Source organism: Pollicipes pollicipes, unplaced genomic scaffold, assembly GCF_011947565.3.
Source record: "Pollicipes pollicipes isolate AB1234 unplaced genomic scaffold, Ppol_2.1 Scaffold_5724;HRSCAF=6776_pilon_pilon_pilon, whole genome shotgun sequence".
In the NCBI taxonomy this organism is placed as follows: Eukaryota; Metazoa; Arthropoda; class Thecostraca; order Pollicipedomorpha; family Pollicipedidae; genus Pollicipes; species Pollicipes pollicipes.
In genome coordinates, this window is record NW_023596746.1 from 49117462 (window position 1) to 49143102 (window position 25641).

The 25641-nt window shown below is 57.1% G+C and overlaps 1 protein-coding gene across 1 annotated transcript in view; it reads right to left on the reverse strand.

Annotated features, from left to right (window-relative positions):
* The window catches only part of LOC119102613 (furin-like protease 2), a gene marked incomplete at its 5' end in the record, with an annotated part of 40937 nt that extends 18798 nt beyond the window's left edge, over positions 1–22139 (reverse strand). The window contains 3 exon segments of the mRNA XM_037226056.1: positions 390–589; positions 16912–17075; positions 22027–22139. Of these exon segments, the coding sequence (XP_037081951.1) occupies positions 390–589; positions 16912–17075; positions 22027–22074 (412 nt within the window).
* Between the last annotated feature and the right edge of the window lie 3502 nt (positions 22140–25641).

Below are 25641 nucleotides of genomic sequence, written 5' to 3' on the forward strand. Positions count from 1 at the left end.
AGCGGTTCTATCGTGGCGATGCGGCCCAGAACCGCCGCCACCGGATGTCACCTGCCGCGCCGCTCTCAATACTTTACCAATTCGTTGACAATGAAACTGTGTGTTACACTGCATACTTTCGGCTTTCTCGTGAGGAATAGATATCTATCGCTACATACCCGGCCGTCGTACACGGGTGACTCCTCGTGCGACATCACCAACGGACCGGAACCTGAACAGTTACCGCTTGGATGGTGCCTCGGTGCAACACGTGCCACGTTATTAAAGTCAGCATCATGTCCGCTCCCAATTCGCCAAAATTCCCGCCAATTATCAGGTCAATTCCCGGACAGGCGGATCGGCGCTGGCACCCGGTGTTCACATGTGCGCACGTATCGTCCCTGACTGACCTGTGCACGTGCGACACGTGCGGTGGCAGCGGCGGCAGCCGGCAGGCGTCTGGAAGTAGCCGCTCGGACAGCTGGTGTGGCAGCTGCCGGCCACCAGCAGCCAGCTGGCGTGGCACGACACACACTCGTCCGGCCGCGGCCCGAAGCAGGTCAGGCATGTGGGCGCGCACGGCAGGCAGTCGTCCAGGGAGCGGTACGTGCTGGGGGAGGCGCGAGCGTGTCAGCCGGCTGAGCCACACGGACCCAGGTCACACCGCTGGGGAGTCACTCGGCGTCTTCGGGGAGACAGGGGTCAGCCGGCTGAGCCACACGGACCCAGGTCACACCGTTGGGGAGTCAGTCGGCGGCGCCGGGGAGACAGGGGCCAGCCGGCTCAGCCACAAGGACCCAGGTCATCTCGCTGGGGAGTCAGTCGGCGGCGCCGGGGAGACAGGGGTCAGCCGGCTCAGCCACAAGGACCCAGGTCCACCGCTGGGGAGTCAGTCGGCGGTGTCGGGGAGACAGGGGTCAGACGGCTCAGCCACAAGGACCCAGGTCATCTCGCTGGGGAGTCAGTCTGCGGCGCCGAGGAGACAGGGGTCAGCCGGCTCAGCAACACGGACCCAGCTCAGCTAGCTGGGGAGTCAGCCGGCGGCCCCGGGAAGACAGGGGTCAGCGATGATAACCAGACCGCAATTAGTGACCAGGGCGAACATATGCCAGTACGGAGACATGAACCACTGGTCAGAAAATCATGCTAAAAGTGCTGCCACCACCCAGACAGGAGCAAGCCGCTGCCGCTCCGTTTACAAATGAGGTGACTGTCGAAGCCATAGTTCAAACCCGCTTGCGAGATCGCTGTAATTTATGCACTGTTTTGATATTCTACGGCGCTTATTAGCATACAATTTTCGCAAGTTTGTGAATGGCAACGATCAAACTTATTACCAGGACGGCGAAGTGTGGGTAATAGGTCAACTAGAGTTCAGCTCGCGGACAGGCCACCACCGTACCGGATCTCAGTGACGTCAGACGAGTGTCCTCACACACATCCTGGAGCGCGGGCGGATCTCAGTCGACATAAACGTCAAGCTCTCACCAGATTCGATTCACTTCGTCTTGCAGTTGGGAGAAAAGCAAATACTGCTTTACAACGTAAGTTCTGCATTCTTAAACGTATATTCACTTGATGCCTATAGGAAGACATCTGAAGCAGAAGACAGGAAACCTCACAGGTAATACTGAATTTCTTTGCTTCTTGCATTTCTTGGAGCCTTCCGCGGGCATGCTGTCTAGATCGGGAAGTCTCGATATCAAGTTAGGAGGGCTCGACCGAAAGCTGGGTGGAGGGGCTGTAGCTCCTCCAGCTGAAGATCATACGCAGCAGCAACGTAGTCTTCAGGCACCCACACGTGCGCTATGGGTGTCGCACAACGCGGTCTGACAGGCCAAAACACGCTCCCACCAGCCCCAGCATTAATTCCGGGTACTTTCATCCGAGGACAAATCCACTGCGGCAACTGGATGGCGAGGAGACGCACAAATCATTTCCAATACTTTTGTTTGCGGAGCATTCCCCACTGGCTTGGAGCCGCATCGTGTTTTAGAAAGGCGACATCTAAGTGCAGAATGGCCGCGCCCGCCCACGACCAGTCCTGCTGCGGGACGGTGACCAGCCGCGCCGGGAGGTGTCAGCAGCCAGCGCCCGCCCAGGACCAGTCCTGCTGCGGGACGGTGACCAGCCGCGCCGGGAGGCGTCAGTGAGGGCGGCGGGATCGCCGCGCCAGCGATCCGGGCCCTGTCAGCGGTCGGGCGGGCGTGCAGCGGCTGGCAGCAGCGCTGTGACGGCTGATTCTGACGGGCGGACGCCGCCGGCCGATCGCAGCGGCTAATACGTTTAGGCGCCGAGCGGCACGCGCTCGGCGCCCAGACAGACAGCCGGCCGGTGCGGCTTCTCCGAGCCGCGGCAGGTGCTCAGACCGTGCGCCGCACACCCAGGGGACCGCTGGCGGCCAGAGTCGGACAGCCCGAGAACTGCTGAAGAGCAGAGCCGGACAGCCCGAGAACTGCTGAAGAGCAGAGCCGGACAGCCCGGCCGGCCGGACTGTCCGGCAGCTGACGGCCGGAATCGGACAGCCCGGGAACTGCTGACGGCCACAGTCGGACAGCCCGGGAACTGCTGAAGGGCAGAACCGGACAGCTCGGGAACTACTGAAGAGCAGAGCCGGACAGCCCGGGAACTGCCGAAGGCCAGAGTCGGACAGTCCGGGAACTGCTGAAGGGCAGAGCCGGACAGCTCGGGAACTACTGAAGAGCAGAGCCGGACAGCCCGGGAACTGCCGAAGGCCAGAGTCGGACAGCCCGGAAACCGCTGACGGCCAGAGTCGGACAGCCCGGGAACTGCTGAAGGGCAGAGCCGGACAACCCGAGAACTACTGAAGGCCAGAGTCGGACAGTCAGAGAGACAGCGGCTCGAGCTGGTGGCGGGCCCGCGCCGCGGCTGACTGCGTGCAACAATGCGGCGCGGCGCGGGGGGTCGATACGATAAACAAGGAGGGTCGGGACGCATAGCCACCAAAATTACTCAAATGCATTAGTTAGATGTGCATGTTGTGACGTCGGCAGCACACGTGAGCATATTAAATGTTGTGTCCACTCGTAGCTTTTTTCTCGCCCGGTTACTGCAGCGATTGCTCCATCTGCATGCCATTGAGATGGATCACAATTGGTTAGGATTCCGGTCAAATCCAAAAACATGCTTTTCGTTCTCTGGCCGGCTTAAATGAACGATTTTATGTTCATCCTATTGGGACCTAACGCTTTCTTTTCATGGTAAGGTTTCTGTGCAATATTTCTGACATGATATTACCTCTGCCAGATTATTCATTCTGACTTCTCAGCCTTATTTGAAACATTGATTTACGAGACCACACAAAACACCAATGAAAGATGTGCCCTAAACAGCTCATGAAAATTGCAACGGTATTTTCATCGAGGGAGGAGAGATATTGTTTGTACCAAAATAACCGTGCATGTCTGCGAAGACCGTCCCTTTCAGCTTATTTGATAAAACGTGAGGAGGGAAGATGGCGCCAGTCAGATGGGGAGACGGCACCAGTCAGGTAGGGAACCAGGGAAATCGCCGGAAACGCACACTGGGTCCGGTCACGTGCATCGAGCAAGAACGCACTCAGCGCAGACCGGTTTGAAACGTTTTAAAAAGCTGACAGTACTAGTCTCTGTGATTTCAAACATCTGCGGTACACTAACTGTGCATGCTCCCTCTAGCTTACCGAAACAATTAGCTTGGCGAGCGAAAGCCTACATCGCTAACAGGCACGTCAAATCAACGAATTCATAGAACGCATTGTTTATCAGAATGGAAAAAAACACACAAGTTACACCTGCCTACGTTTCTCTAGCGGTCAGCTCAGGTCAGCAGCGGTCATCTCAGGTCAGTAGCGGTCAGCTCAGGTCAGCAGCGGTCAGCTCAGGTCAGCAGCGGTCAGCTCAGGTCAGCAGCGGTCAGCTCAGGGAGCGCCGGACGGGGCTAGCGCTGCCCGGTATCCGCAGCCCCTTGCTTACGGAACATGGCACGCATCGTCCCGCGCCTTTTGTTATGGAGCGCCAGCGACCGCTGGGGCCATATTGGCGCCCAGGGGCCCTGGCGCAACCGGGGTTTGAGCGAGGCGTCCCCATGTGGGGCCGATGGCGCTAACCACTCGGCCATTACGACCCCTAATATCCGTAGCCAGCCATGCGGAAGAGGCACTAACCCAATATTGTCGCACATGTGGGACGGGTCATTGGCCGCTTCATTTACTCAGGGAAATACACGGGCAAAGAAAGAATGCGGCAGAGTGACAAATATCGCGTGATCAGCTTAGTTATGGGGCATTGCTGTGCGTCCTGTGAGACATGCCATCGAATGAACATCGAATCGTGCGATATCACTGTTTACAAGGAGTATCTCGCAGGGGGTCTAATATCTCATTCACAATGTAGCTAAACAACACGATATTGTTATTTCTTACTGGAGCTTTGTCCATGGATTTTCGCTAAAGAATTTAAGGCGCTGAGCCCACAAAAAGTACTCGTCATGGACACTTGTGGAAAAATCTGTATGCTCGTATGATGCATACAGTATCTCTTGTTTTCGCCGAGCTTTCTCGTTATGCCTCAGTGACTGCAACGTCTTTGTCATACCACAGGCGCAACGGCAGACGAACACTGATTAAAAGACAATAGCAGGCAATTGTTGAAATGCATTCACAAGAGTCAGACGTTTCCGACAAAGTCCGTTGCCATTCGTGATAACTGACGCCGCTGAAAGGTTGATTACTTTGATAACATGTTCCAATGATAGCTTGACATATTATTCTAACTGGCAACTCCCCGAATATCAAAGGTCTGTTATTTTCGGCGTAAGAGCTCAAACACCGGTAAAATAGCAGCCCAAGGCCCTGTTTACACGTACGGAACATTTCTAATACGTTTTGTACCACAGTGTTTCTGTCGGCAACAGTGCGGGAAGCTGAAATACTTCACGTGTTCGAGTTAAGTCGGCTAAAAAAACAGACAGCAGAAAGCATAATGGCACACTCGTTACAAATATGACAAATATTGGTTGCGCCCAATCCCATTAAGAGGTCTGTAAGCTGTCAGATGTAAGCTGTCAGATGATGTCAGATGTCAGATACACCAGATTTGTAAGCACTACGGCGACTTGGGAGGCTGTGGATATTCGACGGCGGGAGTCTTGCCAAGTGCATTGCATGCGCATACAAATCAACTACTGGAATACTTCCTATAAAAAGGTATGCCATTGCCCCTCTGCTTTTATAAAGCGTGACATCGGGCGAGCTCTGCCGAGCGCGATCGCCGTGCCCTGTTGATTGCATTGCTCCTTTAAGGCAGATTCAACAGAGCAGCTCGAACAAGTTTTTCATCCTGCTGCATTTTCGGTTTTTCCTTCATAGTTCACCAGCGGACTTTTGCCCAAGAAACAAGCGACCAATGAACTGTCAAATGCCACTGAAAATATTGGGTTAGTCCCTCTTTAACATGGAGCGTTACGAAAAACTATTCTTGGATATTCGGTGGATAATGGACAGCACGCTTTCTTCCAGCTGCATTGTAATACACATCATTCGACGGCATCTTCTGTGAGAAGTGGGCAACACATATGGCGGTAAGCCACGACGAATCCGACACGTTTTTTGTTCTATGCTTCTCTGTTTTGACTACGGGATTTCGCCGAAACACTTCAATAACCAGTGAAGTATGACGAAGTACGTGTTCAATGCGGCTGAGAATATTGGATTCAGGCCTTTCCAACATGAGGTGCTTATGGTTCTGGACGTTACGAGTATTGTCAGCTACCTTTCACACAACACCACCGAGCGTGCCAAGCCTGGCGTGAATTACCTTTCGCAGAAGTGGTTCTCCCAGGTGCAACAAAGGTTCCCAAGTTGGAGGATACGCCTTTTTGGTAATTTCTTTCCAGTTCACTCGCATATTTGATATAGAGCCTTTTTCAAATCTTCAGGAAGTCCAGAAGCTCAGCCTTTCTGTCCCCCCCCCCCTAGTTCTGGCACCCCTGGGCCGTCCAGGGATATGCAGCCTATTTCAAACTCGCTCGTCTCAATTCTCGGCCTATCTCATCATCTCCCCCCCCCCCCCCCCACATCCACGCAGTATAGCGCTTCATAACTGCATCCGCTAATTCGCCTTTGTCTTCTGTCATTCACTTCCATCTTCCGCTACCGCTGTTCTTTTTCCAACTGCTTTCTCACTCTCACCCACTCTAAGCCTTACGCAGCCATCCTCCGTTACTTAACTTTTATCTCTCACTAAGCCGCCTTGCCTCACTCCTCACTCACTCCGGTAGCACTCCACTCTCCGATCGCATATACCCCCTCCAATACCCCTCGCCCTATCTCACTTCTTCCTTCCTGCTCTTTCTTAATATGTCCGTCCCGGTTTTGATTTTACCTGCAGTGCGCCCACTTATTACTGTTCCTCCACTCTCATTTTCTTAGGAGCATGCGTATCGACAGAAACAACCGTCACTTCCTGCATTGGGACATCAGCCATATGCATATTATCGCTGCCGAAAGCACAAGGCTTGCACAACCTGCTCTCTAGTTTTATCTTAGGGTGCTTGAGCCCTTTCCTCGCTGCCGACCTTTCGCCAGCAGGGTAACGTGGTATATTGTTTTTTATATTTAACCACAACTTTTTGGTTGGATGGATTTCTGGGATCAGCGCAACACTAAGCAGTGTTTGTTGCGTGACCTCGGGGGTCACCGCCCGGTCCTGAAATTGTAGATATGTGGCAGAATCGGCGAAAGCTTCATGTGCAGCCATGCTCGGCTGGGTCCGTCCTGTGCTCTGACGTTGCCTGACCTTTAGCGCGGCCGCTACCACCGGCCGAAGTCCGCAGCCCGGCCAGGGCAAACAGCGAGTGTCCGAAGCATCTCGAACCCGCCCCAACACGGACGGATGGGCCCAAAGACCAGTGCTCTAACCAACTGAGCCACCGCACAGGGCAAACTAGTTGTCACTGGGCGGCACGTTATTCGGTGCATTTGGGCGCGGCGTGTGATATCTGCTCAGACGGACTGCACGCAGCAACCCCGTTCCCACGCACATGCCAAAAACTGTCCGGGAAAACGTCATCTGTGACACGCATACGTATGTTACCAGCATTACTGAGCACGCAGGAAAATACAAGTTGTCGATGACCATTTCATCAGTGGTTCGGTGAAGCTCAAGTCTCTTGCGACCACCATGCTGTAAGGGGCAACGCATCGCCGGCGCCCGAATATGCCACAACTCCGCGCGTTGGAAGGGAAAGTTAAGCGGGCAGTCGACATTTCACACCTGCCCTGGCAGTCGCGGCAGGGAGTTGCTCACAGCGGAAGCATGACTACGGCTGACCGGTCCGTGGGGGGTGACGAGCCGACACCACACCGCGCCGGCGCGTCGGCATGGGCCGGCGTATTCCGGCGCCGATAGACAGCTGGGCACAGGCCGGCGCATTGCGGCGCCGATAGGCAGCTGGGCACAGGCCGGCGTATTCCGGCGCCGATAAGCAGCTGGGCACAGGCCGGCGCGTTGCGGCGCCGATAGGCAGCTGGGCAGATCCGCAAGCCGAGCATATCAGATATATCATCGGGATGTTGGCTTTGGCGCTAAGTAAATGGCCGCTCCCAGCCCGATCTCGCACCAGCATTATACACTCGGACGTGCGCGATTCTCCCGCATTTGTGGATGTGGCGCTCCGGTTTCCTCACTTTGTTATCCTCGCGAATTTGGAGATCAATCAAGGGTAATCCATTTATTCGTGATTCGTTACAGCTCATCTGTTGCCTTTTCATCACCAAATCCCCTTTCTGTTTTCTTTCGCTCTGACGCCATCACCGTCGCCGAGCGGGGAGAGAAATAGAAAAGACGAGCAGGAAACGACGGGGAAACGAGAGTCACGTTTGCGCTCAGCCGACCCAAAGGCGTCGTTAAAACAACGCAAACAAGTATGCCAGACTAGGCGAAAAGGGATTTTTCAGTGGGAAGGGAGATCCAGTAGGGAGAGACACCTCTGCCGGGCGAGGGAATCTCAACGTAGGGACACCTCAGCAGGGGGATATCTCAGCAGGGGATATCACAGCAGGTAGGTGCATCTCTGCCGGGAGGAACATCTCAGCGGGGAGGGACATCTCATCAGGGCCAGACGCGCCAGCAGGACGCAACATATCAGCAAAGAGGCCCAGCTCAACAGGACGGGCATGCCAGCAAGACGGGGCAGGGCAGGGCGGATGCCTGCGCCGGCGTCGCCGTCCGCGGCGCGAGTCCGGACGCCGTCCGACCGCGTCCAATCGACTGCACCGCGCACGTCACCCGGTCACGTAACGTCCGCCGGCTCGACCATCGCGCGGCGCCGAGGCCCTTCTGAGGTGCCGCCGCCGCCGGTCACAAAGCCACCGCTGTCCGCCGCCTGTCGACGGCGACGATCGACGCGCCGGCGGCGACGACCGACGCGTCGGCGGCGACGACCGAAGCTCGCCCGCCGGCGGCCAGACGCAGGTGTGCCGACCATCCGCCGAGCGCGGCCAGTCCGCCACGCTGGTGACGGCCACCCGCGGCGTCCGGCAGCCCCGCACGACACCCGCACGCACCGCCGGCGGCGGGCCACGTCCCCGGAGCGGCGCCGGCCGCAGCCCACGTCCCCGGAGCGGCGCCGGCCGCGGCCGACGTCGCCGGAGCGGCGCGGCCGCGGCCCACGTCCCCGGAGCGGCGCCGGCCGCGGCCGACGTCACCGGAGCGGCGCCGGCCGCGGCCGACGCCCCGGAGCGGCGCCGGCCGCGGCCCACGTCCCTGGAGCGGCGCAGCCACGGCGCGGCCGCTGCAGCTTACCTCTGAAGCGGGACATTCGGCCTGCGGCAGCGCTGTAACAGACCTGCGTCGGCGACGCCCTGCCTGTTGCGCCGCCGACATTGGGAGCGCCCCGACCCGCCCACAGCAGGCGCCTCCCGTGGCGTCGCTCACACCCGACCGATGCTCGGGGCACGCACGTCCGTGCCGGAGCAGCGACGTCGCGCAGGCCGGGCCGGACGCCGCCCAGCGCACAGCGACGTCGCGCAGGCCGGGCCGGACGCCGCCCAGCGCACACACGTGACAAGTGGAGCCGGTGCCGGACCGGGGCAGGTGGATCGAGCGAGGGCCGGGGGGGCACGGCGAGCAGCCGCAGCTGGCGAGGCGCAGCGGCCGCCTCAAGGACGGGACGCGGCGCGACCGGGTCGACGACAGGCCTCGGGGCGCAGGCGGCGACGGCCGCTGACAGCGGAGGCCGCCGCTGCATTGGGCCGGTCGCATCGGGAATGAGCAACGACTGAGATACCAGAGACTAATGGCTGACGCCGATCTTGCTCGCGTGATTCCTTCGAGTCTTGAAAGCGAAATAAGCGCTTTGGAAATGCCACAGAATTGGTTGCGGACAAGCTCGAGCTTAGTTCTACTTGGGGGAATTCCAATAAATGCTGGCTCAATATCATTGCGAGCTGAATCATAATTTGAATCAGACCCAATCAGACCCATTCTCCTAAGGCGGGCTGGATTCCCCTTCGATCTCAGTAACAATCCGGCGGGCTACTTCCCTCCAATGAAGTCTTAAAATGTATACAACTTGCAATTCGACACTTTAAGTTTATATTTTAGTGTGCGCCGCATCACGACCCCTTATCCCACACCACAGAAAACACGACAACCTTAGCAATGCGTGGGTACCCGAGCGAGAACATAATTTAAAAGGCACGTCCCGAAACTGATGTCAAGTGCCAACAGCAAACGGGCGTGTAAATCAACCAAAACACAATCTGCCGTGCACTATTGCGGGGCCCACCAGTGTCTATGGGCCCGACCCAACGAAGGCCGAATTCCGCCTGGCCAGCGGCGACGATCGGCATGCGAGGAAGGAGGGGGAGGGGGAGGGGCAAGGCCGGCAGCCGCCACCGCCGGCTGCGGCCACGGCTGCTTCTCACGCAGCACGCTGAATGGTCAGCGGCGACGCAGACTGATGGCGACATTTGTCTCCGGCGCCCCCCCGGCGGCAGTAGGAGAGCAGCGTGCAGCGCCGGGGCACGGCCAGCGAACGACGAGGAGAACCGCACGGCCTCGGTCGGGGATGCCTCGCGCGGGACGAAAGGAGCCACATGGCCCCGGCCAGGAACGCCTCGCGCGGGACGAGGGAACCACACGGCCCCGGCTGGAGTTGGGGGGGGGGGGGGAGACGCCATCGTACGTTGGGTGCGACCCTGCGCCGCTCCAACACCGTGGTTATGGCGTCGCCTGGCCCGCGGGCGACAATGGAGGCCAGAGACCCCGCTGAGCCTCCTCCACCGCCCTGTCGACTCCTAGCATAAAAAGCACGACGGTCGCAGAGACTCTAGATCTTTCGATTAAGCCTGCTCTCGCAAAACCTTTAAAGTCGGTTTTTGCCGACGCTCAAGTGGATGGATATTAAAACTCAAATAAAACCGCGCCGCGAAGCGCCGAATACGCACTCTTTTTAGACGAATCCAGGGCAAGGAAAGTGACATTTTCGAGGGTAAAAACGGTGCTGATGCCGACGGACGGGTCTTACAATTGATTGAAGCCACTGAAATTCGTATCCACCACGTATGCATGCACGCACTCACCCACGCGCGCACACAACCATGCGCGCTCCAGCGCACGCACGCACGCATACACCTACGCAGATACAATGCTTGATCTGCTGTGGGGAAGCGTCACACAAACGGCGTCGGTACCAAATAGAAGGACGCTTAACCCAAATTCGGTTCACATGTCACCGAAGAGAGGCGAAGTGTACCCGATATATCCACACAGAAAATATGTGCCACGTTGCAACCGCCACAAAACTATCAACGCTCTCCAGAAGCATTCAATACCCACACAAGTCGAGCGCATGGTTCGGCCTTTTTTAAAGAACAAACTCAATGGAGCATAATCCACACACGCGAAAATGAACATTTGAAATTACCAAGGCCCACGACTAAATCCCAGCAATCAATCAGCCCGCAGAAGCCCACATTACTGCAGTGGATGGCATCCTTCGTCAACTTCCGACATGGTCCCGGTTAATTATCATGTCCCCAGCCAGAGCACGTTCCTCGGGCGTCCTGAGCCGTCCCAATGTGAGTGGACTGACGGCGGAGGACCGGCGAGCCGAGCCAGCCACAGTAAAGGCCCTCCTGGGGCGCGTCCTGAGCCGGATCCCATGTGAGCGGACTGACGGCGGAGGACGACGAGCCCGAGCCAGCCACAGCAGTTCCTGGGGCCGTCTGAGCCGGTCCCATGTGAGCGGAATGACGGCCGGAGGACGGCGAGCGAGCCAGCCACAGCAGCTGCTCCTGGGGCGTCCTGAGCGCGTTCCCATGTGAGCGGACTGACGGCGGAGGACGGCGAGGCCGAAGCCAGCCACAGCAGCTCCTGGGGCGGTCCTGAGCCGGTCCCGTGTGAGTGAACTGACCGGCGGAGACGACGAGCCGAGCCAGCCACAGCAGCTCCTGGGGCGTCCTTGAGCCGGTCCCATGTGAGCGGACTGACGGCGGAGGACGGCGAGCCCGGGGGGGGGCCCAGCCACAAGCAGCTCCTGGGGGGCGTCCTGAGCCGGTCCATGTGAGTGGACCTGACGGAGGAGGACGGGCCGAGCCGAGCCAAGCCACAGCAGCTCCGGGGCCTTCCTGAAGCCGGTCCCACCGATAGCCGGACTGACGGCGGAGGACGGGGCGAGCCGAGCCAGCCCACAGCAGCTCCTGGGGCGTCCTGAGCCGGTCCCATGTGAGCGGACTGACGGCGGGAGGACGGCGAGCCGAGCCAGCCACAGCAGCTCCTGGGGCGTCCGGAAAGCCGGTCCCATGTGGAGCGGACTGACGGCGGAGGGCGAACGAGCCGAACCAGCCACAGCAGCTCCTGGGGCTTCCCTGAGCCGGTCCATGTGATGCGGGCTGACGGCGGAGGACGACGAGCCCGAGCTAAGCCACAGCAGCTCCTGGGGCGTCCCTGAGTCGCTCCCAGTGTGAGCGGACTGACGGCGGGGACGGCGAAGCCCGAGCCAGCCACAGCTGCTCCTGGGGCGTCCTGAGCAGGTCCCATGTGAGCGGACTGACTGCGGAGGACGGGCGAGCCGAGCCAAGGCGCACAGCAAGCTCCTGGGGGGGGGCGGTCCTGAGCCGGTCCCACGTGAGAGCGGACTGACGGCGGAGGACGAACGAGCCGAGCCAGCCAACAGCACAACCGCGTTTCTCCAGGAGTTGGAAGATCAACCCACGGCGATAAACATCAGGAACAATCGATTCAAGACCGGGTAAGTTTGGTAAAATACCATCACAATGTGGTCGGCACAAATTTCCTGTTAGGTGTTAACAGTCCATTGACATGACCGATCCACACGGTCTTGTGCTCTTCCCAGCCAAAGAACCCTTGGCATAGTGGCACACTACTTCCAGCACACCTACGCATTATGTAAGTGCCGTAAGCGACACGTTCCCTTCATCAACGTAACCCAGCAAAGCTAGCAAGGGCGTTGACCTTTCACGGGCGATGTTTCAGCTCACAATAACTCCAGTCGAGAGCTTTCCAACCAAAGTCAACAAGTCATCGAGTCCTTGGACGAACAGACCAGCAGACGCATTACCCGTCAGGTCATCGAGGCCATCTGATGCTATGAGGTCAGTCGCACACAGTCATTGGGTCATGTATGGAAGCGAGGCAACGAGGTCAAGGAAACGGAGTACGGGGGGGGGAGGAAAGTGAATAAATAAATATTTTGTGGGCCGACTGAACGTTGACAACGAACGTTGACAACAAAAAGCACGTGGACAACATCGGTGGAGCGAGAGGGGGCTCCGTGCCAGACACCGATTTCGACAGATTTTCGATCAATGCTTTCTGTTTGGTTTGCATATGCGTAAAGCAATGCCATTTTCATGCATCATCTAGTCAAACACTTTCAGTGATACGCCGAACAACCACGCCTAGTACTGCTCACGCATGTCGGGCGTGCTCCTCGCCACCGCCGATCCGGTGGCCTCACACGTACCTGGCTATCTTGGAAACTTAGAAATGGTGGACCCCAGGGAAGAGCTGCACGAGATAACGCGCGTAAAACTGCATCAGATTCAACAGCGTCAGATTATCACAGTGCCTCGGCCTTAAATGAAAATGCAAACGGCGACAGCGGGTGGGGCGCTGAGGGGGGACCCCGGTGTCAGCCGTCCTCCATTCAAAAGATACACAATGCATTGAGCGACAAGGGCCTGGTTTAACCCATCCACTTTTTGAAATGTTCCCACACCCCTGTATGGGCGTGTTGCCTGGCGACATAAAAATCACTCTATCCCGGATGGCAACGACGCAAAGCAACATTGTCTTTATGTGTTCCATTTGCCACGGCTTCGCTCATTTGGGATGAAAGTATCCATACAGCATACGCAGATATCACTTCCCTTAAAGTACGCACGGATATAGAACGCCTTCTCGTAAGTCTTGCCAATGTCTCATAACAGACGAGGATCAATATGAAGCCAATCAAAAATGGTATTCTGCTGTCTGTCATTAAGCTCACGCACTGGCGTCCCCCCCCCCCCCCAACCCCACCGTTGCAAGGACGACAGTGCATGTCGCGACAGTGCCGGCGAGTTGGAGATGCGTGACAGCTCATCATACCACACGGCGGACCGCATCGGACCACAGTCGCCTGTCATTCTCTGCAAAAGAAGCCGGCGTCGCTGCCTGTCGACGGGGAGGGGTGGGGGCGCCGGTGCCGGCAGCGATGGCCGTGTGGCACGCCACGGGGCCCGGCGGCTCCGCGACGGCTGGCCCACACCTCGTTAGGTGGCACTTTGTCAGCCAGCCCGCGTGATGGACACGCAGCGCCCGGCACACAAATTAGACCGTCCCACCGTATGGATCGTGACTGACATTTTCGTGAGAAGGTGAGATAGACTCCTCGTTTGACGGCGTAAAGCTGAAATAATGACTTAAAAGCAATCAGTAGGATGAAATATGCCCCGCTTAATGGGCGGTAGTGAGAAACACATCCTTCAACGTCCATCGACCCGTGATAACGACCAACGCATTTTAAGCCTGACTTATGCCCGAATGATTCGATGGCTCTGCCGACTGGCAGAGAGGCGTTTGAAGATGCACGGAAGAGGGTGATTACAACCGGCCCAGCTCCCGGCGATTGAGAGGGGCGTGAGACGCGGCGCACAGCCAGGCACGAATTACAGCATGGTGTGTCGCTGCGCTGGCTGAACTGACCATCTGAATAACGGGAAAACTACCAGCACGAACGCCTCCATCATGTCTCAGCACGACGCCCGACCCCCGGGAGTGGGTGGGGTTCCGAGTCAACGGACAGAACGCGCTCAGGGACAGCGAACAGGAGAGCGAGCGACGGAACGGGCGACCAGCCAGACTCCAAGGACAGGACAATACCAGAGTGTGGGCGGGGGAGCGGGAAGTGCCCCGGGCCATTTGTTCCCACACCTGTACTCACAGCACCACAGAGGGACGGCTTTCACAAGATTGGCTGCCTAGCACTGGTCGGGTCAGTTGGCGGACCATGGCCGGGCACGGAGCACGGTCAGCTGGCGGCGCGGGATCGGACGATGGAGGCTGACAACGGCAGCGGCAGGTGTCACTCGCCTCGGTACCCGCTGACCGCTGGGGCCCGGCGGCCCGGCCGCACCGCCAGCCCCTGTTGCGGACCAGGCCCGGGGTGCGAGCGGCGGGTAAATGGCAGCGCCAGCAGGCCGGCTTTACGGCCCAGCTAACCACCCGGCTTTGCTGCAGATAGCGGTGCCAGCATCAAAGCTCGCTGGGAACTTCGCAGGCGTGTTCCACTGGCGTTTCAAACCCTTGGCCAGCCGGAGCCGAGGCAGTATAACACCGGTTTATCGCCAGGAGGGCGCAGGCCTCGGTTTTGATCTCGTAACCGGCGAGCTAGTGGGCCACGGCATCGCCTGGAGCGCCGCTGGCCTTTCCGCCACACCACCCCGGAATGGAGACTGGCAGCCGACCAGGCACTTCAGCGCCCTCTGAAGGGCGCACCAAGACCTTTTCGGAGAAGTAGTGTTCACATTCCATCGCTTGCGTCATAATCAAGGCGTGGGCGCTGGCGCACATGGCGAGTTTGCCCTTCAATATGCGGTATCGTCGCCATTCCACGCACCCTACTGATTCCAGTATGGTAATGAACATGCTATACACTGAGCTTTATGCAGTCAATGCCAAAGACGGTAGACCCTAATCTCCTTAGAGTGTGTCATCACAGGCCAACTACGCTTTCCTGGCAATACATAATAGATGAGATACGTCATATGCGGACGTCTCGTGCCGCATACATGAATGATGTGCTACTGCACACTCAAATTGCTTGAGTCAACATAACAGACGGATACTTGTGGTGAATCATACGTAAGCAAGCAATCTGCTGCTTGTCATGGATACACGTGAAACCGAAATCACGAGATAAATAGGCAAGCAGCTAGTTTCCTGAGAATGACATTAACGTTTCCAAAACAGAACATATCAATAAGCGCTCGCTGGATAACCAGCCACCGGCACTTAGAAGCACTTAGAATAAATACATACCTCCAGTACAGCAAAACAAACCCTTCATGTACGGGTTTTCCAGTCGACTTCCCGAACACGTCACACGCATACTGCTATTTGTGCTGGAACCCGGCAGAGCGCTCTGACCCCCCCCCCCCCCTTCCCAGCATACCCCGCAGTGTCACCGTTGCGGGCAACGATGACCCGTCGGGAGGCACGGCGCCGTCGACCGGGTTACTGCCGTCCCCCGCCGACGGTACATCCGCAATGGTTGCCGGCACCAGCCCGCTCCCATTCACCTCTCAATGGGGTGGTGCCTTTCACCGTCCGGTCAGGCCACGTCCAGCACTCGCGCCATTCGCCGCTCGGCCGGCGGCCGCTCCGACACCGGCTGTAGGCGGGGCGGCCGCTCCAACACCGGCTGTTGGCCGCCCCGACACCAGCTGTTGGAGGGGAGGCCGCTCCAACACCGGTTGTTGGAGGGGAGGCCGCTCCAACACCGGTTGTTGGCGGGAGGCCGCTCCAACACCGGCTGTTGGCGGGGAGGCCGCTACAACACCGGCTGTTGGCGGGGCGGCCGCTCCGACACCGGCTGTTGGCGGGGAGGCCGCTGCAACACCGGCTGTTGGCGGGGTGGCGGTGCGGCGCCGGCCGCCGGCAGCGCCGAGCCTTTTTAGAGAGCCCGTGATAAAGCGGGCCACCGGCGGCAGCCTCGGCTGGCATTAGCGCCGCTGCCGGCCCGGCCATTAGCCGACGGCGTCAGCTCGCCAGTCACACTGTCAACGCCGTCCGGGCCGGCCGTCACGGACGGGCTCCACCGCCGCGCGGCGAGCGCCGGGAGGGCGGGCGGGCTCCACCGCCGAGGGGCGGGCGCCGGGAGAGCGGGCGGCGGCACTGGGGGAGGGGCAGGTACCAAAACAGGAGAGAGACACCGGGACAGGAGGGGTACCGCAGAGGAGACGGCACCGAGGCAGGAGATCCGGGACCGTGAAGGAAGAGCGGGAAACGCAGACAGACAGGGACAGGGGGAGGGGGTTACACAGTGGAGCAGGCATCGATGCAGGAGGGGCGGGACTGCGGAGGAGGGGCAGGACCAAAGCAGGAGGAGCGGGACCGGGGAGGAACAGTCGCCAGGGCAGGAGGGGTACCGGGGAGGAGCAGACACCGGACAGAAAGGGTGAGAACGCGCCATGACGGCGAGTGTTGCAACGGAAGGAAGGAACTACGAGGAGAGGACCTCCACGTTTCCTGTCCATGTGCATGCCGTGCGTCCGTATCAATATACGCAGTTTGTTTCCCACCCGGCCGTTGGGTGGCCCCCATGGCACATCTTGATCGGCTACCTATCATCTCGCCGTCCTCGTTCCATAAGACGACTCGAACGGCCTGGTGACACAGGCGGGGTGCGGCGACGGCGACTGACCTTTGGGGACAGGCGGCCACGCAGGTGCCGTTGTTCATGAGCAGGCCAGGCCGGCACGAGCTGCAGCTCTCCTGCGAGCGGCAATCCTGGCAGGTGTGCAGGCACGGCTGACAGACGCCAGCCACCGCAGAGAAGCCCTCCGGACAGTCCCGGTAACACAGGCCCTGCACAGACGGCGGTGTGAGACGGGGACGGGAGGAGCCACGGCCCTCTCCCGACAGTCCCGGTAATACAGGCCCTGCACAGGCGGCGGTGTGAGACGGAAATCGCAGCTGGCAATGATCTTCCTGGTAGTACTAGTACCCGTAACACAGACCCCACGCGCAGGGGGAGGGGGAGGGGGGGGGGCGAGCAAGACTGGGGCAGAATTAATTCATAATCAACCCCGGAAGTCCCCAAACAGAGTGCACGCAGGCCGGAAATGGGACCGCAAATGGGCCACCATAGGTCGTACAGAACATGTAGATCAGGTTTATCACAAATGTTGACCGATAAGGGAAATGCAATATGTGTGGAGAGCATTACACAACGTCTGGTCCTTTGGCTAAAGACGCATATTCTGACGCAGGCAGTCCGTCTTCTGAACTGCACCACGCTACTTCGCTGCCACAATTCTGGATCTGAGAACGTCCCCGCGACCAAAGCACGAACCCGTGCCTCCATTGCCCCCCGTTGGCGACATGTGGCACGCTATCAGGGACATGTGGGGACAATATCACAGTCATACGGGCTGCCATACGCACGAGAGTAGTGGCCTGGCTGACCTCGTCCTGGACGCCAGACGAAGGGGGTCACCGAGCGGCTGCCGAGGCACGTTGTCGGTCCTAGGCCGGACTGGCGACGGTCGGCACGCACCAATGGCCGCTCGCGACGGCTCTGACGGACCACTGTTTTATGGGCCTTGTAAGAATTCTTACCGTGATCTAAATTTTGCGGTGAAATTTCTTTAAGAGCTGGGGATGACGCATTGAGGGCTGAAGAAACCCAATCCACCAGCTTCAGTGAAATTCTCTGATACCTACAGTGATACATTTAGGCGAAGAGATGTGCGAAACTTCAAGAAAGCTGGCCATAACGAATCGCGCGTCTGCTTTCCCAAGCACGGCATCTGGGGCCGCCCTGGGTTTGTACTCGGTATCGGCATACAAGCGACATTCTAGCATGCAATACCATCTGGCCCTTGGGCTCGGGCGGTGTCGCAAAGTCCCCCGACAAGCCTGATACAGTTGGCGTGTCGTGAACCATCCGCAGCCACGCGGTCACGGACCTGACAACGGAACAAACGCATGTCTGACGTCGGTGGCGTGTCGTGAACCATCCCGCGGCCAAGTGGTCACGGACCTGACAACGGAACAAACGCATGCCTGACGTCGGTGGCGTGTCGTGAACCATCCGCGGCCACGTGGTCACGGACCTGACAACGGAACAAACGCATGCCTGACGTCGGTGGCGTGTCGTGAACCATCCCGCGGCCACGTGGTTACAGGATCTGACAACGAAACAGACACACGGACGAGGTGCTCGTGAGAGGAACTGGTGAACCGCGCTAAAACCACGCCATGTCAAAGAAACAACAGGGTAACCTAAAAATGAGCATATGTTCTTCAAAACTTCAAACCTCGCCATGATGAGGGCGGTCGCTTGCCTCTAAGGTTTTCTGAGGATAGCTCTTCGCCATGTGGTGTGATCACGCCCAAATTTGTGGTGGCCTATGAGACATTCATTCCGTGTGTCTTGGCACCAAAAATGTGTCTCCAGCATTCCTGGTTTCCAAGAAGTGACGGTTCTTAGGACCATTGCACCGAGATCAATGGCGGCGGGCGGCAGCCAACGAATACGCCGACCGCGGCGGACTGACGCGTTCACATAAGCAGGGTCCTGCATCATGAAAATATGCTCAAAACACACAAAACCACACATCAATGAGCTCAGAGTTCAACATGGAACATGTCTGTATGCATGCTATACTACTACCAGCCGTATTTTTGTAACTATTGACAAAATAGTGGCAAGATGGAACAGCGCAATTTTCAGGACAAATTGACCTTTGACTGTGTACAAAGGGGTCCATTAATGACCCAGCAAGATATGCTTTAAACAATCACTAGATCTCGTTAAGATCATCCACTGTGAACTTTTTGCGAGACTCTATTTTAGTTTGGAAACAGCATGGACGAGGGGCGCGCACTGCCCACTTCCCATACCAGTGCACGTTATGCAAAAGCGCGAATCGGAGCGAGGGATAAATTCGTTCTACATTACGTTCATCCAATGCCTGCCAATGGGTCATGGCCCGTCGACCCTCGCCACTGATATGGCTAGCGATGCCACTGTGGTGAGTATGTCGCAGCTGGCACGCTGGCGATGTCCGAGCTCCGCCAAAAATCACGAGCTACGCGCCGATCCAACAACGCCCCATCATAACTGTAACATGCAACGTGCAGAACGGGTACCAGTTTGCGACGAGAGGCTGTCTTGTTAACATTCTCGGAGATTTTGCAAGCCCGATGAGCTGTAGAGCGAGCTCACTCGAGCTAACTCGAACCAATAATTTGGTCACCACAGTCAGCCTCATTGACAACTAAATTTACACAAATCCCATCTGCTGGGATGGGCCAGCTTGCCATAGTCTATTCTGGTGGTTCGTTACCGTCCGCTCCTAGTTATTGAAGGTCAGCACCGGCCTAGACATTCACATCGCTATTAACCCACAATCCAGCCCAATTTGGGAAGCGCGAAATCATCAACGCCGCAATCAGCAGCAATGTATCACACCATATGGCATGCAAATCAAATTACAGATGTGGTCCGAAGCACGCACAGTGGCAGACTGCTATAGGATGGAGCGTCGATAAGAAACGAACGGACGGAAACGGAGCGATGGATTCGGACGAGTGGAAACGAACGGACAGAAACGGAGCGATGGCTACGGACGAGTGGAAACCAACGATCGGAGGTGGAACGACGGCTCAAGAAGGGTAGAACAAACGGACGGAGAGGGAACTACCGCAACGGACGAGTGGTAGCAAACGGGCGGAAACTGAGTGACAAGAAGGAAGTTTCTGGGGCATTACCCACGCCATGACCTGCAATGCAGTACATTTCAGCCGGTCTCACTCGTTGCACAGACTGTGCATGGTTTGCCGTCCGGCACAAAACCAAGAAAAAGTCAGTAAAATCTCACCTTGATAACAGAACGCGTCATTTCAACGTTCACACAATCAAAACTAGCTTCTCAAACATGCGTAAAACATCAGCACGTTCATGGAAGTGCACGTGCGCGTTCACTCCAGATCCCAACACTTGTCGGCACCCCGCCACTCGTGTTTCCATCGCCGATGCACCCTACCCAACTCCCGACAAATTGTACGTTTCGTCATTTCAGCGCGGCGCGGATGGCGGCCGGCCGACAGAACGACAGGGCCACGCTCAATTATAGTAAGTCGAGGCCGGTCTCCATGCCATGGGCTAATTGTATGATACAGAATTCATAGACCGGAGCCGAGGTGGGGGCAAAACCGCATGCATTTATCATGGCGGCGGCGCGCCGGTGCGACGGGCGAGTGGGGCGCTGCCGGCAGCGGCGGCACCGGACGGACGGACGTGGGCGGCCGGACGCCATGACAGCGGCCAGGATCGACACGCTGGCGCTGCCCGCGGCCGGTCGGCGTGTCACCTCGGCCGGGCCTGAGCGGCGAGGCCTCGCGCCAGTGTTGAGCAGAGATCACCCCGCGGCCGCCGAGTCTGTGGGGGGTCCACGGCGCTAGCAGCGTCTGGATGACCCGGTGATTCCCCACGTAAGCGTGAATAGCCGACCGACCCCGCCGCGCGGCGAGCCAACCCCCATCCGCACCTGCGCTCCCACACAGCGCGTGGTAATCGACATCCAGTGTTCGCGGCTGGGGGTGTAAGTGGAGATCAATACCGGGTCGACCTGAGGGTCGCAACACGCGGCACAGCGGCCGGCGCACCGACCCGCCGGCTCTCAGGAGGCGCATCGCCACAAAGCACCCGCTAAAAGCATCGGGCCGGTGCGCCGATGGCCCGATGGCGATAGAGTTTAAAGACCCCGATCTGAATGGCTACGCAATGGCGAAAGTTGTCCGCAGTGCAGCCCACCTACCGTCGCAGCGCGCTTATCGGCCGGACGTAGGTACGAAACTCCATTTGACCACGGCGCTTCGCTGTGTGTCACGAGCCACGCAGCCGCGCCGTGTCGTCAGCCGATGCATCCACAAACAGTCGCGCTCGGGTCAGACAGCCAGCAGGATCAAGGCATCGCATGCCCACCGCCAAGTTTGCCGCCGCAGCCCGGCCGCGGTAGCGTGATATAACACGCTGGCCACGGCTCGCTCAAGATATAAAGTTGCGCCGCTGATCCTGCGTTTAAGTAAATGCTCTGATGTATTGCCACGCTGCGGCGATCCCATGGTCCGAGTTGGAAGGGGCCAGAGCAGAGCCGCCGCGTGGAACAGCCGCCGGCTCTCGCCACCGTCCGGGATGCAGCGACGGCCCGATCAACTGCTCAAGAGTGGGAAGGGTCGGGTCCATACGGGGAGGGGCAGAGCCCGACCACGAGCCTGGGGCTCCCGGGAGTGCAGCGACAGCCCGGTCAGCTGCTCAGAGTGGGAAGAGTCGGGTCCATACGGGGAGGAGCAGAGCTCGACCACGAGCCTGGGGCTCTCCGCGGGTGACCGTGAGGCCCCACGACGACGGGTTTAGTGACGGGCTGGGAACCCAGAGAGCTGGTGCCAGGCTGGGAACCCGGAGAAGCCGCGGGGTTTTGTGCCATGAACGGACGAAGCTCAGCCGGAGCGTGTGTAGTCAATAATGAATAAAAAGAAGAAACAGCTAAAAACTAGTAAGAACAACAGCAAGAGTAAAAGCTAGTAGAATTACAAGGGACAGTAAAGGCTAGTTAAATTAATAGTGACAACTAAAAAACTAGGACACGCCACCCGCGCGCACGTGTGGCGTGTTTGAGTCGGTCGACGGTGGCGCGCCGGAGCCAGAGCAATCCCAGCGCGGGGTTCAGTCAGGCCTGTCAGCGGCGGGGGTACGCGTCCCCAGCGGCCCCGGTCGGCGGCGTGGTGCCGGCCGCGGCCTGGAGCTCACGTTGTGCAGATAGGTGGCCGGCTGGCAGCGGCTGCACTCCACCGACATGGGGCCGCTGCAGGCGACGCACGTGTGGTGGCACGGCCGGCACGTGCCGCCCCCGAAGAACTGGCCTGTAACGTACACACAAGGCACTGGTCAGGCCACAGGTCAGCGGGCTTCGGTCGCTGAGTACAGGCCAGGCGACAGACGCCACATGGCAGAGGCACGCAGGACAGTGACGGATCAGAGCACAAATGTCAAACATGAGAAGGGCGTCAGGTAACGGCGAACAGTGCAGAACCCAGTCCATGGGCTGGGTCTTCCTGATTTGTAATATAGTATTATATTTATAATATGTAATATACTATCCATCATATGCTATAACATCACAAATTAAAAACAAACTGTAACACCTTTAAAACATGACCTGGTAACAGCAGTAGAGCCATGCCTTACTCAGCTCAACATAAGGCCGTGACACGCCCCGTGGCGTACCGCCCGCTCAGTAACATTCGCCGTGGCGAGCTCACCACCGCGAGCTCCGCTCAAACCAGATCCGGCTCCAAATGGTTCGCGTTAAGCTAGCCACGCATGCCACATATTGCACGAAGGTGCTCAATACCGTCATGTCAGTAAAGTTCATCCCGCTCTGTGGATTCACTGAGGGCTTCAATTGAAGATGTCTTCGACAGCGTGCTCGGTTTGGACGCCATTTTTGTAAAATCCGAATTATCATGGAATTCGGAACCGCCTTTGAGAAGTCCAAACAGGTGTGGAAGCAGCCCATACGAAAAGCATTTAGCGTTTTGGAGGCATTGCATCAAAGTTCTCTTGTTTACTCGGGAGGGGGATCAGACGTTATTTATGTCTTGGACTTTTCCACAGTGTGTGAATATAGTTACACAATGGGAGCACATACACAATGCTTTAAAATAGGATTCCAACAGCGTTAGATACTTTGAACATAACAGTACCTATCTTCGATAAAGGAGCCGTCAAATCGTGCTTAATTTCAAACGGTACCCTCCAGCTCAATTCAATATCAGCTATACGTGGACGATCGGTGTCGAAGTGATAACATAAAATGTAAACATGCACACACAAACAACTGCCTATGGGGCTCGACGGGGACGTACATGGGCTCATTGACCTCCCATGACCAAGGCGCTTTCAAAATTGGAGACTGCTGAGCGCCTCACACAAATAATGGAGGTCGAGAGGCGTAAGATGAAGTGGTCCGGCGGCTTTCTGTGGACCCCTCACACACCACAAATCTTTCTGTGAACCACTCGCAGACCACACATATTCTGTGGAACTCTCAGACCATACACCTTTCTGTGAACCCTTCACAGACAACAAATCTTTCTGCAAAACCCCCATACCACACATCTTTCTGTGAAACCCTTACAGACCACAAATCATTTTGTGAACCCCTCACATACCACAAATCTGTCAAATGCGGGCAAATTAGTGGCACCGCGAAGCATTACACAGCAACAGGTGAGACAATTCTTTGAAAGTTGTGTTGTAATAGCTTCGAAGTATTAACGCTTAAGCTGTCTGGATAGTCGTGCTTTTCCTGGAAATTTCAGTGCCGCCGCACCACAATGCAACATCCACAGTCCATTACCACCGGCAAGATCACGAATCTGCCAAGTGCGGGAAGCCGCCAACATGGGAGCGAGAGCGTGCCCATATCTCAATAGCCTGGAGGTGCAGTGGTGGGAGAGCAGCACCGTGTTTGGATGTAGAGGACAATCTATCGCCTCGGCAGAGCGTGGGATGAGCCACGTCACTCGAGGGCAAGCCATACATCCCCGGGGGTCCGGGCACTTCTTGACGGCTGTTGTCAGGCATCGGCGATCAAAGCAAATAAAGACGCGACGCCAACCAACCGCGTGGTGTAGCCGACTGCGCTGTGGACACATACTGCGCGAGCTTACAGTTGCCTGTCTCACAGCGAGCCCGTATTTGGCCGGGCTGCCGACCAACGCCAGATTTGTTCAAAACCAGCCGAAAGTCAATGTATTCTGTCCTCAGCCGAGGAAGAACAGACGACAAAAACTATATACTCCTGAAGTGAAGTTCACTGCGATCGAAGTCAACCCAACATATCTGCCTTTCTCACAAATTTGTGAAGCTAACAAAAACACCTATTTTTTGAACAGATGGATCTCGTGGACATTGGAAGTCTACGTAAGTGGTAAATGGAATGTTCGCACTGCGCCGTGCGACGCACACGCCCTTACACCATCGCACAGGCGCACCCCGATATCGGCAAGTAGGTGGGAGTAGGTCGACATCTCCGCGCTGTCACCGCTGAAAATGGTCCTCTTTGCAACACGCCAATTTTTTATTAAAAATAGCTGCGTACCAAACGGCACGTCATGTATGCCCTGCTGCGTGGCCTACGCAAGGGTGAGAGGTTGAGGCCATGTCCTTCCCTCCCCCCCCCTTCTCAAGGGGGAGAAGGCGACCTACAGCCGGAGGCCCTGGTACCTTTTTGACAGTTCAAGTCGCTCGAAGGCCTTCTAAAGCATAAAACAGGCTCCCAGTCGTTGAAATAGGACCACAGCCTGAAAAGCCCCCCGAATCCAGCAACAGGGGCCCCAGCGACCACCAGAAGGGCTACCTGGCTAGGCGTGTACCAATTGACCCAAGGTGGCTCTCTCCTTGGCGAAATCCTGACAAACACCGCTGTGTGCGACACGGCTGCTGAGATTGTTGGCAGCATACGCACGCGTCCGGGGCACACTCCCTTCCGTGAAGAGCTGAATTATTCAGATAGGCCTCACGGCACGCAGTCTTGCCCATCACGTCCCCAGAACGTTTGGCGAAGTATAGAAGTATAAACAAACAACCCTGGTTACGCTGCGTTACACGTAACGACGCAAAAAGTTATGTCCGTTTGGCCCCTCCATTGAGCTAGAGATGCGAACAAAAATGACGGCCGCATTTCTCATCAGGTAGTCAAGTCGGACGCTACTTCTCGTCGTCAGGAAGCCAAACCACGGTATCCGATTTTGAGAGTTCAATTGTGTTTACATGTATTTGATTAGTAGCCTTACCTGAGCGTGACGCTATGCTGTCCAAACGCTCCCCTTCTTGTTACTGGTTTCGTTACCCCTACATCACAGACTCACTACTCCAAACCCTCCCCTAAATGCGAAAAGTAATTTATGGATGACCTCAATGCCGAACGGCTGATATCCCGCGTTGTGCAGCCATGCTCAAGACTTCTGATGTCTCAATGGAAATGTGTGCCCAACATGACCTTGACGTGCTCCCCACGTTTAGAATCTTGGCTGCACACGTACGCACAAAGAAAACAGGCACCGACCCTGACAACAATAGCCCGATTGTACACCATTGGAACTGGCGCTGGCAAATCACAGCACTAAGTTCCTACAGGAAACATGCTGAGAAGAATGGAGCATGAACAAAAGGCCCAGTTATAAGACTGCCCGGGAGCTGGTGGGACATATCGGTCCCTGACATATATTATGTATGACCTATATATCCCGACACATAAAAAAACATTGTATAATATATAATATATCTATGTATATTATATATATATATATATAATATATATATATATATATAGTCGACTTGGCATATGCTACAACTTTC